Here is a 12,685-nt window from a genome sequence, read left to right on the forward strand (position 1 = left end):
TTTTCCCAGTCATTTTGGCGTCAAATTTGAAAACGCCTTAGAGAATTCAAATTTGGCGCCAAAATATTATAAACTGAGAATCACTTAATTGAATGGGAACATCAATGACTTTTTCATGTGTCGGGGCCGAAGATGAGGGAGTTTCGAGATTTTTCTCGGATTTTCGACCCCTTACACTCACTTCGTTCGGGCTACAACTCGCGAAATTGCCTAAAATCAAACGTCCAAAACAGATACACAAATAACTATTAAAAGTTAAGTTGATCTAAAATTGTGTTTTCTTAAGGTGAACAAACTGTCAGATATAAATACATTTTTGTGGTAACAATGTTTTCTATTTTATTGACAAAAAAGAGTATAAATATGTGAATAGTCTCTTCATAATACTGTTGCTATTCGCATTGGGTGCAGTAAGATTTTGTTATAATTTCCAAAGTTAAAAGTAAAATGACAATATAAAAGAACTAATAATTTACAATCATTGCAATTAAACTTTTATGTATGAAGACTGTAAAGATGATATGAGAAATTGAGAACTTGGAAATAAAATTTTTGTTTCACGCACCCAACGAGATCTGAACCATGGACCACTTGCTTATGAAGCAAGCGTTCTACGAACCAAATCACATAAAACAAAAATTTTATTTTTAAGTTCTCAATTTCTCATATCATCTTACAGTCTTCATGCAAATTCAGAAGCAATACAACATTCAGAATAAATTGCAATTAAACTTTTTAAGTGTTTCACGTTCCACATTTGTATTTGTTCCACATCGTTCCATATGTTGCCAACAAAAGAAACGTAATGCGAGCCATTGTGCTACGATAAGTGGAAGAAATGTGGAGAGACAGATAGAGTTTATACCTACTTTTATTGTGGTGAATAACACGTGGAATGAATGGAACGAACAAAACGAACTTAAAGGCTAAAACTTATTTTGGAATCACTTTAAAATCTTTGATCACTTTTAGTCCATTCAACACTTATGTTCCACAACCATTTTGCCATTTCATCGTCTTTAGCTGCACTGCCCTCTTCTTTGATTTTACAATTATCGAAATATTTTCCTGACACCTTCTCCAAATCGGGATCTAATGCAACCGTCAATTGAGTCTGTGCTCCTGACTTTGGATTTTTTTGGAATATCCGAAACGGAATCATTAGTTTACCGACTATCGACTGGTGTCGCATAAGTTCAGTTTGTACAACACCGGGATGTAGACTGTTAACAGTTACTCCCGTTCCTTCTAAGCGTTTTGACAGCTCCTTTACGAACAGAACGTTTGCTAATTTACTTTGAAAATATGCTTTGTATTTGTTGTACGATTTCTCGCTGTTTAAATCGTCTTTTCTGATGACACCATATTTGTGAACGTCACTTGCTACAACGACTATGCGGCTCGGAGCTGATGCTTTCAGTGTATCCAGTAATAAGTTGGTAAGAAGGAAATGTCCCATGTGATTAACTCCAAGTTGCATTTCAAATCCGTCTTTAGTTTCCCACCTCGGTAAATTCATAACGCCCGCATTGTTTATTAATATATCAAGTCGTGACTCCTCTTCAAGAAACCTATGCGATGATTGATTTCCAAAGATAAACAAATTGAATAAAGATTTTGGATTTTTTAGCACTTACTCTTTCACAAAATTTCTGACTGACTCCAACGATCCCAAATCTAATTTCCTTGCGTAGACTTTACTGTTTCCCGTCTTTTCAATTATGTGCAATCTAGCTTCATCACATTTTTGCATGTCTCGGCAAGCCATGTACACTGTGGCTCCACGTGAGGCAAGATCTAAAACGGTTTCCTTACCAATCCCAGCGTTAGATCCTGTCACAATTACTACTTTGTTTTCTGCCCGCACATCTTTTGTAAATTGCTTTCCTTGAGATATACGCCTGCAATTTAAAATTGTAGTTTTACATATTGTGCTCCTTGCTGAGGAAAAATTAATTTAAAAACAAATTTCTATTTAAAATTTCGACATATATTTCCATGTACCAGTAGCATATAACATCGAGGCAAAATCGATCGGCATGAGTCAATGAGTTCGACAACTCGAACTGTCACGTGATCGTCGACATCGAATCTACATATTTATAAATGCAGATATCAAAAGGTGTAACATCAATAATTATAAATTAATATTTAATCAAGCCCTTTAATTTAATACACTTCATGATTGGAGCAATTATTTTGCTGGATGTTTTAAACTTAATGTAAATAATTTACTTGTCCAATGCCTTATTAAAATGAGTACCGATACCCACTCATTAACGATATTGAGCAGTGTGACTAAGTTCAAGGATGAAACACAACTTGGTTCAAGGATGATGCTCTTTTCTAATAAATGTATGGTGTATAATGTGTATAGTATAATGTGTGACTCATATCATAGCTTAATTCTGTCGGTGAATAAATTTAATTTTACCAAAGAAGTTACATCTTATTTAGAAAGGCCGCTGATGCAATTTTCTATATGATTATGTAACGACTCTTTTAAATATAATTAATTTTCCAACCGAAAGTTAATATGTAGCTCTATGTTTTAATATCAAAGTAATGTATATTTGGTGACTAATCGCACGGATATCAAGGAAACAATATTGGTCTTTTTTTAAATGCAAAAGAAAAAACTGAACAATACAAGTAATAATCTATCTTAAAAGCCGACGAAGGGTTCGGGGCTGGATGATATACATTACAGAACATATGCTATCAAACATATCATTAAATTAATTGCGTCAGTGGAACCGGTCAAATTCATCAAAATCAATTAAGAATGAATTCGAGGAACATGTACCACTGAAACTGATAAATACAAATCCCAATGGTAGTTGCAGACCAGGAGGACCGAGAGCGAGCGGTGCTATTACATATTATGTCTACCGTGTTTATGTAGTTCAGGTTTTACAAATCTCAAAAATAAATATATCAAACAGATATCAAAGACATAGATATCGAACACAATACACCTTACACGGTAGGTAAACGTAGACATATAAGTGCATCAGTACTTTGTTAATCTCGAAAGCGAATGCGATAACTTATAGTGCTTAAGAAGTATGTATACAAACCTTATCAGCCATCCCAACAAAATCAATCCAATAATAACACCGATTGTGCCTCCAATCCAAGCTCCTACATCAGTTTCACCTTCCGACATATTTTACAACAATTTTATTTTCAACTGTAGCCAAATGACTATTTGGATATTTTATATCAACAATTGTTTCAATAAAGTGAAGTGATTTGTTCCTGCGGTCTCCTCTTTTGTTATTCACAAATTGTCGTTCACAGTTCCACTTAAAATTTATGACTGACCATTCAAGACCATTCAGTGGCTTGTTAATAACTGAGGTTGTATCCAAATGTAATACTATTGCGCAAAACATAAACACAATACCATTTGAAGACATATATCTGATAAAATATTAATGCAAGTCATGCTTACATCGTAACCCATAACTTTAAAACTGTGACTAAATGTTAAAGATTTCAAGTTTCGGTGACATCTATATGTTCAAATTTCTGGTGTGTTCTCTTACTATTCTTAAGTCATCTATAAAAATCAATTGTGTAGGTAATTCTCACGTTTGAAAACTCGGAAAATTACCATGCTAATGGTAACATAAAGTGTGCGTGTATTCAAGAACGGGTTTATTTTTTATATGTATTTGGTTTCTCTTTTTAGTTTTCTAATCGTCAATTTGATTTGGCAACAAATTATTTCGACAATAAATTTAAAATTGCAGCAGCAAATTTGATTCGTCGACAGTAAAATTTGAAAATATAATATTTGGGCAGTAGACGTTTACGTTTTACGGGGCGAATATTTTTAACTTTCGTTGATAAACGTTTTTCAATTATTTTCTATGGTTTTAAGAAGATTTTCTTTACAGGTTTTTCATCGATTTTAGATAAGGTCATAACCTGGCCTTAACGACTTTCCCGGATTCTGGATTTACACTGACATGTTTAGTTTTCTGAGAATTTTGGGATGACACGATTTTCTATTTTTAATGTTTTTTCGAAGCATTTATTAATGATGTTTCTTCTGTTGACAGAGGATTTTATTGATATAAATTTACTTATAAAATATCAAATCATCACCGACGATAGCACTGCGTCTAGCATTAACATAGAAAATATTTGATGGCTGTTGTTATCAGAATAAGCATTGCACTTTCTTTGTGTGAGTGACAATTTACTGCCAAAATTACTAAAATTACTGATCGATAATATAGATGCCAGTTGATTTTGGTATACTGTAGGTGGTTCTATAAAAGAATTAATAAAATATAGAGGTACACAACTATCTAATATATATTGGTAGCAGTATTTTGAGGGTTGAAGCTTGTTGCGTGACTGTGCATGTGTCTATAACCCATACCTATCCATCACAATACAAAAAAAAGACCAATATAAATGACCCGGTGGTTAGGGTCATAAGTTCGAATTGTTCTTCTACAGGTTTAACATTCTCATATTCATTAATATTCTCAAATTTAAACGAAAACTTTATTATAAAGCAAAAAAAAAAGAAAGATATTCAGATCAACAGATCAATAGCTTAGCTATTCGGATTATATATTAAGTGAAAAATAAACGTGTGTAAGGTTTGCAGTTCGTGTCGAAGGTAATAGCGGCAATCGCACAGGAGAACAAATAATTTCACATGAAAAGTTGAAACTTGCAGCTACTGTCCTTGGTATAAAAAAATAAATCAATTTTCGACAACATTGTGTAACGAATTAAGTCACATTATTATTAGGTGATTTATAAATTTTGTTTTCTTTTGTTAGATTTAATCATTAGCTCAGAGAGCAGAAAAACAACTGAAATTTTCTTAGAGAAATATATTTTCAGCATGCATTTTAAGTAAAAATAAAGAAAATATTTATTAAGCTTTGATAGGTAAACTGCATAAAATAGAAGAACTTGTTACTTGTTTGATTTTTCCAATATTTTTTTTTTTCCCTATAGTTTTCTCTTCGCTCATTTGAAAGAGAATTCTACTGACAGTTACATTGTAGGTATTCGTGATTAGGACCGTCGAATTTACCACATTTTAATATAACGCACAGATCTGATTCGTTTTTTTTGTAAGTTCGACGGCCATCACAGTAGAAATCCTTTTCGATGGATTACCATTTGTCGCAGTGGTTGGACCAGGATTATTATTGCCACTGATGTATTCCATATTTCAGCCAATATATCCAAATCACTAATCGTATTTATAAAGTGCAATGAAAGTATTAACCGGGTATGGTCGGTCCATAAAAACCGGTGGAAATAGCTATTTTGCTTATTTCACCCTTAGACGAACTCATTTTTCATTTAATTTTCCCGGAGTTCAATAAGAGCATTTAACGTAAAGACTTGCAGAAAATTGTAAATTTTAAACATATTTTTAAGACAGACGCTATTTGCAGTTGCTGCAAATAGTGCTTCATGGAGACTATTCGCAGTAACTGCAAATAGTGTTTCATGGAGACTATTCGCAGTAACTGCAAATAGTGTTTCATGGAGACTATTCGCAGTAACTGCAAATAGTGTTTCATGGAGACTATTCGCAGTAACAAATACCAGTTATGCCAGTCGTCTTGTCTGCGAATAGTGTTTCATGTAGACTATTATTCAAAATAATAATTTATTCAATATAGAAGTAAATTTTGCATCTTATTTCGAAAAAAAAAATTGCAGAAAACTTTTAAATAAAGTCACCTGCAAATCAAAATCTTTTTGGGGACAAAGTTCGAAATTTCAAATAAGACTTATCTACAATGACCCATACAGGCTCGACGTTTGCAGCGGACCGTTCCGATCTAGCTTAGTAATTTGAATGTGGCGTGTCAACTCTAGATTTATCGACAAAAACACCATCCGATTCGTATCCAATTGTTGATTCGGAGAAAATGAATGTTAAAGTGGGCAACAAAATCGAAAAATATTGATATTCAACAAACTACATTCAGTTACAGTCTACCTATTACGATATTGTCCAGCATTTACAATATCAAAATTCTTGATATTAAGATTCCTGGGTCGACTCGACCAAAAGGATCAAAGTTGACTACACTATTTGTCAGGTGTCAATCGAAGCACTTTTGCTTGAAGTGCGTTGGTAATGCTCTTTAGACAGCATCTCTACCTGAAAGAGCTTACGCATTTTCAGTTAAAGTCAAAACATTGGAGATCAAAATGTTTCAGGATGCGTTAAACATTTCCAATTTTCTGCAAGCAAAATGCATTTGTTGAACTCGATAGATTTGGCGAAATTTTACTGAAAAATGAGTTCATCTAAGGGTGAAATAAGCGAAATCGCAAATTCTGACATTAGACCATACATAAACATAAGTATAGTTTTATTGGCACATGCTAGGTGCCTCAGTCCGAATTCTTGTAAACTTACTACAACTCGATTTAATCGATGCGTTTGCGTTGAAGTAACATCAGGAAATACTGTCACTTACAAACAAAGAGAGATTTCAGTAATTTTGTGTTGAAGATTTTTGTAGATAAAAATTCTCATTGACATTGAAAATAATCTGCACTCACTGCTGCCGGTCCAATGCAAAGATTAAGTAATTGAGAATGATTGTAAATAATAAAATGTTGATTTTAAAATAATATTTTCGTTTATTGATCCACCAGATTATAATAATTTTCATGCGTTGTATAAAAAACTGATTTTTTATTTAAATTTCATTCTGTAAAATTTAATGTGTAACAATAATTCATTCCAATTCAATTATATAGATTCGCTACCTAAAATATCTTCTTTGCCCTAAACTATTGCAAAAAAAATCTTCTGATTAGGTGGTCTACAATTTTTAATTCACAATTATATTCCATTCCAGTTCTGTGTCATTAAGGCAACATTTATATAAATTGTATAAAAATTAGATTTTTAGACGGTAGATTAACGAAAAGAAGATGTACACACACATCACTAAATTAGTCCCATAATTCCGAAGAAGAAAAATACTAAATGCAATGAATGAAATTTGTTATAAATCTAATGTGTCTGACGATTTAACTTCAGTTTCTGACGATTTTACAAGAAAAATTGATCAAAATTTGTTTCAATTAACGGATCTTCGTTCGTTAACCAGAACAATCTATTGTTGCACAAAAAAGTATCTGTAGATAATTGTTGCGAATATACCCAAAATAAGCGGTAACATCCATTGGCGATAGGAGCTTTATTTAGACAAAAGAGAAATTAAGAGTTAACTTCATCGACTTCATTGAACTTTAAAAAAAATCATTTACCTTTCGTCTTCTTTGTTGGCATTCTCTGTGGCCCAATCAGGTGTAGATCTTTCATTCACTGTTGTTCGTTCTGATTCGATAATTTCACCTACTTTGAATTTTTTCATCATTTCCCTTGCATCCGAGCTATGGCCAACATCTTCGAATGCCTCGGATGCTGTTCGTCCACCTTGCTCCAATAGTACTTCTTCTCCTCCAGGATGCTAAAAGTAAAAGAAAATTTATTGTATGGATCAATCAGTTACTGGAGGAAAAATGTTAAGAAAGATATGCAGATATATGGGCAAGTCTAGCTAAATCGTGAAATTTCAAAATATTCTCACTAAACCTCAACGGACTTCTTTAACCTTTTTTCTGAAAGCTATTGACAAGCCAGACGCGTAGTTTGAGCTCCATATGGTGGTAGCTTGGTTGGTAACAATTTAACAAATTTCTGCAAACATTTACCAATGAGATTTTGAAAGAAACTCATTCAATTTTTTTCTTTACAAGTTATAGGTACGATCTTTTAGATTCAATGAAAAATTGAAATATAGGAAAATCAAATTAAAATGATCGCTTCTGGGGATTGTGAGTGCATCGTGATTCGAAACTTACAATGCGAACATTTGAAATGTTTTTATTACATTTGCAGAGTTTATTCAGTGTAAAAGTTCGACTAACATGCAGCACAAGCTCGATTACAGAGAATAGACATGTAATAATGTAATAAAAACAGGTCAAATGCTCACTATGTAAGTCAATACTTGTTTTCGAATCATCATATCATACTCTGAAAATTCTCAGTATCGATCACCTTAAATTGATTTTCCATTATTAATCTTTCGACGAAGGCCTTATCATTTATAACCTAAAATGTGATCTGTAGTTAAACATTCTTATGTTGGAAATACCTAGATCAAGAGAAGTGGCAGTGTTAACAATTATGCAGGTGATTTAAGAAATTTTGGAACAAAGTATTGTAATGACTGAAACAATAAACGCAAATGCTATTCCTGCAAATAGTGTTGCATGCAGACTATTCGCAGATCGTTTTTCTTTTAAATGAAGAAATTCGAGGTCAAAATTTCGTTTTTTAATAACGTATACAGTTGATGAGTCTTTTCTTTGATTGTATTAGAGAGGATAAATGAGAAATTACTCTCAGTATTTATCCGTCAAGACTTTTCAATGAATTTTTGTGTACGTTGATGTTTGGTAATTCTTTTGGGCAGATTTCATTTCTTTGCGTTTCGTTCATATCTTAATATCGGGAATTTTGATAATGTCAATGCTGGACAACATCGCAATCGCAATAGGTTGACTGGAACTGAATGTACTTTGTTGAATTTCAATATTTTTTGACAGGAACACTTCATTCTCTTTGTCGAATTTATTTCTCACTTTCGCATTCATTTCAAATCAACAATTGGATTCCTCCTTTATTTAAAAGCTTGACTGCTTTTCTAAAGAATTTAAAAAGTAGTTTTTTGAAATAAGATTCAAAACGTTTGTGACTTGTGACATTATCATCTTATATATTGAGTAAATTATAATTTTGAATAATAGTCTCCAGTCTCCATGAAATACTATTTTCAGTAACTGCGAACAGTCTACATGAAGCACTATTGGCAGGAACTGCGAATAGTCTCCATAAAGCACCATTCTCAGGAACTGCAAAAAGCGTCGGCCAACGATAAACAATGTCACATAAATGCGATGTTTCGTACAGGCTTTACTAATTGAATCAATTCAATGAATTTCATTAGAGAAAGCTGGTTACTTTATAGATCATTTTAGGGCTACCTCAACAAATAAAATCGAATTATTGAAATCAAGTCGGGAATGTTCTAACTTCTTTCGATGTCCGTGTAGTACACGTTTACCAAACAACAAGTTGATAAGATAATTATTATCAGGTAAACTTTGTTCAAATTTTCCGATAAGTGGAATCAACACAAAACAATGTTTCTAAGCATTTCTCATCGTTACAATTCATTTTTCGAATCGAAACTTCCAGTAGGAAAACGAAAAACAATTTGTCATGACTTGTGCAAAAGAGAATAGATTTAGCAAATACGAACGAGAGATATCATATATGGATTTAGCAATCTTATCTGACAAAAATAGTAATATTGTTTGTCATGATTATGCGAGTTCTTAGTTTTAGTGATTGTAAGGTAACATTTTCTAATAGAAGATTAACAGTATGACAGTATTACGTTGTCGAATAATCGAATTTCAATTTGTTTCCTGCTTCTAAAATGAAAATACGCTAGGACTAGGAGTAGAACCTGCCATGAGATGACAGAATGAACTGTGCGGTATTGATCAGTATTATGTAAAACATCCTTCGCGTAAATGATATCATGAGCAGTGCCGGACTGGCTCGAAAGAACCCTTTGGAGGCTTTATGCAACTCAGTTGTGAATTAAAAAATTTTCAAAGAAAAATCCAAAAGACCCTTTGAGAATCAGCAGATTTCCCAGTATGGCCAGTTCGGCACTGATCATGAGGATGCTAATAACTTCCGTTTGTTGTTATCAACGATCACCGCTCGAAGGTACTAGAACTTGAAATGCTACAAAACGATTGTGCATTAATATGCTGAGTTAGACCGTGAACTTTCACTGTGAAACCAGTTAATTCTTTCATTTTGTTCTGATATACGAAGCAGTTTGTGGTTATGCTTCTAAACTGTTGTATGTAACTGATAACAGTTTACAAAATTATTTCGTATTTGTCATATTATTCATAACAAAGGTAAAAGAAACTTTTGAATTAATCGAGTCATTGTTTAAATCGAAAATAAAACTTTTCCTGTAATTTCAATCGCAAATTTTGCAATTCAATCGTTATCGTATTATAGAGCACTGGTCATTACGTTGTGACACATACACATACATTGTATATGTCGTACAAGCAGAGTCGAATATAACAGAAATATTTTTGATTTAATATTTAGGTATCAACCTGTTTTTATTATCATAGATATTGTAAATCCACCGTCAAACCAACACAGTCGAATAAAATGATGACTGGCAATATAAAATAATTCTCCTCCGCAAAATTCAGCAGCACTAAAAACACGGAGAGCGATAAGATGGCACAACTGAAACCAGTGAAATATCTGTTTAACTCGGAAGATTATGTAAGGTCTTTCGAAATTTTTACTTCGTTTTGTGAAATTACGACTAAGATAAACATTTTATCAATGCAAACACTGACTGAACCAGGTAGAGAGCGTACAAAACACAGTGAGACTGGAATATATGAATTGACAATGAGAAATACATTTTGATTAGATATTTGGGAGAATAAATTTACATGATCAAAATGCTATTTAAATGTACTGTAACCTTGCTCCTGATTCTGCATTAAGTCTACACTTTTTGCTCAGTTTTTCTTTTTACTTGTTAAGACTTGTCTATTAAAACAACTGATTGAATATTAGCGTTATAAATGATCGTGAAATAGAATGCATAAGAAGAGAACGATAGAGGGGTTGTCATTGACCTTAGCGGTCGCAATTAATCATAGTAGATTATGAACCAGTTTATAACTTTTTGATCTGATGTTTAAAATCGTCTTTACTATTAGCCCGGAAATGGTTCGTTGTGATGCTTGTGATAATTTTCATTTCCACGAAGCTTGACGAGGTAAAATACTTTGCATTATGGTCTGGGCATTGTTTTTTTGAGTGGGATTATAACCCTTGCCTTCGGCGCTTCCGACTATCAAAAAAAAACGATACAAAGACGTTTGGATGTATACTTTTACCCCGAACGGAAGCCAAATAACCTATAACGTGTACAACTATTTCGAAATGTTTGTGTGATTGGTGGCATTTGTCTGTGATTCTTTTTCCACAAAATTACAAATTCTGCAACTATTGATATATGGAATGTACTTGGAGAGAAATAGTGTAGGTTGGGACCTATTGAAATTGACGCATGCCATTTGACATTTACACCAACTTTTTAAAGTTAATGTTGTTTAGCGATACAATCTACGACCGATTATGCAAACAAGTATTTACTATGGATTTTGCATCCGTTGTCGCTTTATGACAAGTTTTAAATGCAAATGCGTTACACTATCGTTCTTGAGTAAGTATTTACTAAATAATCGCTTCGACTTGAATGGATTGAATGAAGTTCATGCTGAAAAACTTATCCCATTTTAATGAGAACGTTGAGTTGAAGGTTGTCCGAAAGCGTAATGAACGATTACATATTTCAACATTGTAACATCTTCAATTACTCAATTTAACACGTTAGCGATTTATTTTTTTCTTTTCTTTTATCTTCGAAAATAGGTATTAACACTTTATCACGCAATACATTTTGAATTAAGAGTTCCTAGGTAACAAATACAAACAAAGAATTTTTCGACATAAAACCTAGTATAATTAAATAATTGAATTGTCAGAGACTTTAGAAGGCATGAAGATGATGATTTGGAGTTTATTAAGCTAAATTTGATCATCGACCTTGAAGTATTCAACTTTGAACACTACAAGTGCTACTATACACAACTGATTTTCGAACGCACACAGCAACAGCATTTTCAATCTCAAATCAATTTAATTGATAAGACAATGTTTCAGTAATGTAAGAGTGTGGAATTTCTTACTCATACCGAAAGTAAAAATTAAATTTGATTACATTAAAGACGGAACATAATCATGCGTTGCGTATGCAAATCAAAAATGTAACTTTTGCTTACCTCATTTAAAAATTCGGTAACATCATAAACGTTGTTGTGAATGACAAACCATACACTTTTGTTGGAATTGTGTTTTGCCACTTCGGCTAAACTGTATTGCTTGAATTCAGACATTATACTGTATCAAATTGACTTTTAGACCGAACGCCTTTGTAATTAATGCGATGTTCGACAATGAATATGGAGGTATTGTTGTGAAAAGTGAAACTTTTTTGTATATTTTCACTTGAACTTTACAACGTCTCACGCGGACGACTGTACAGCAAGAAACTAGTAATGACGAGTGGATGGTGTGTATTGCGACGCGATATTTTTTCGAGTGGAGTGACGTGTATTATCCACTTTATTATATGCAGCGCTGCACATTTTCGAAGTTGAGTCTCGTTCACTTTATCTTTTTGGCTTTTTTTAAATTCTTTTATTATCATTCAAAAAAATCAATTTGCGTGGAATACAAAAATTTCAGTAAAAAACATTTTATCAAACTTCAATATAGTAAAAGTATACAGTGAAGTAACAGTAGGATTGTCAGTTTTAGCCCATATGTATTTCTACGCATTGCGAGTCGGCCATGTCAAAATAACATAAAAATTTTCAAGTTTCCCAGCTTTGAACAAAATGGAATTTCTCAACCGCTTGTCGGGAGGGTTATGCTCAAAACAAACGAGGCATTGAAAACGTGTTTTGGTCCTATTTT

The 12,685-nt window shown here is 32.9% G+C and overlaps 2 protein-coding genes across 2 annotated transcripts; both read right to left on the reverse strand.

The window, feature by feature from the left end:
- Positions 1–867: 867 nt before the first annotated feature.
- LOC119082788 (retinol dehydrogenase 12-like) lies at positions 868–3,379 on the reverse strand. The gene is made up of 3 exons (XM_037192382.1): positions 3,081–3,379; positions 1,638–1,901; positions 868–1,571 (listed from the first exon to the last, which is right to left on the reverse strand). The coding sequence occupies exons 1-3, from the start codon at positions 3,167–3,169 to the stop codon at positions 950–952; spliced, it is 975 nt and encodes a 324-aa protein (XP_037048277.1). The 5' UTR covers positions 3,170–3,379; the 3' UTR covers positions 868–949.
- Positions 3,380–6,625: 3,246 nt separating this feature from the next.
- Positions 6,626–12,256, reverse strand: LOC119082790 (cytochrome b5-like). The gene is made up of 3 exons (XM_037192384.1): positions 11,989–12,256; positions 7,282–7,484; positions 6,626–7,209 (listed from the first exon to the last, which is right to left on the reverse strand). The coding sequence occupies exons 1-3, from the start codon at positions 12,100–12,102 to the stop codon at positions 7,128–7,130; spliced, it is 399 nt and encodes a 132-aa protein (XP_037048279.1). The 5' UTR covers positions 12,103–12,256; the 3' UTR covers positions 6,626–7,127.
- Positions 12,257–12,685: the final 429 nt, after the last annotated feature.

The sequence above is a fragment of the Bradysia coprophila genome, unplaced genomic scaffold (assembly GCF_014529535.1).
Source record: "Bradysia coprophila strain Holo2 unplaced genomic scaffold, BU_Bcop_v1 contig_492, whole genome shotgun sequence".
Taxonomy (NCBI): Eukaryota; Metazoa; Arthropoda; class Insecta; order Diptera; family Sciaridae; genus Bradysia; species Bradysia coprophila.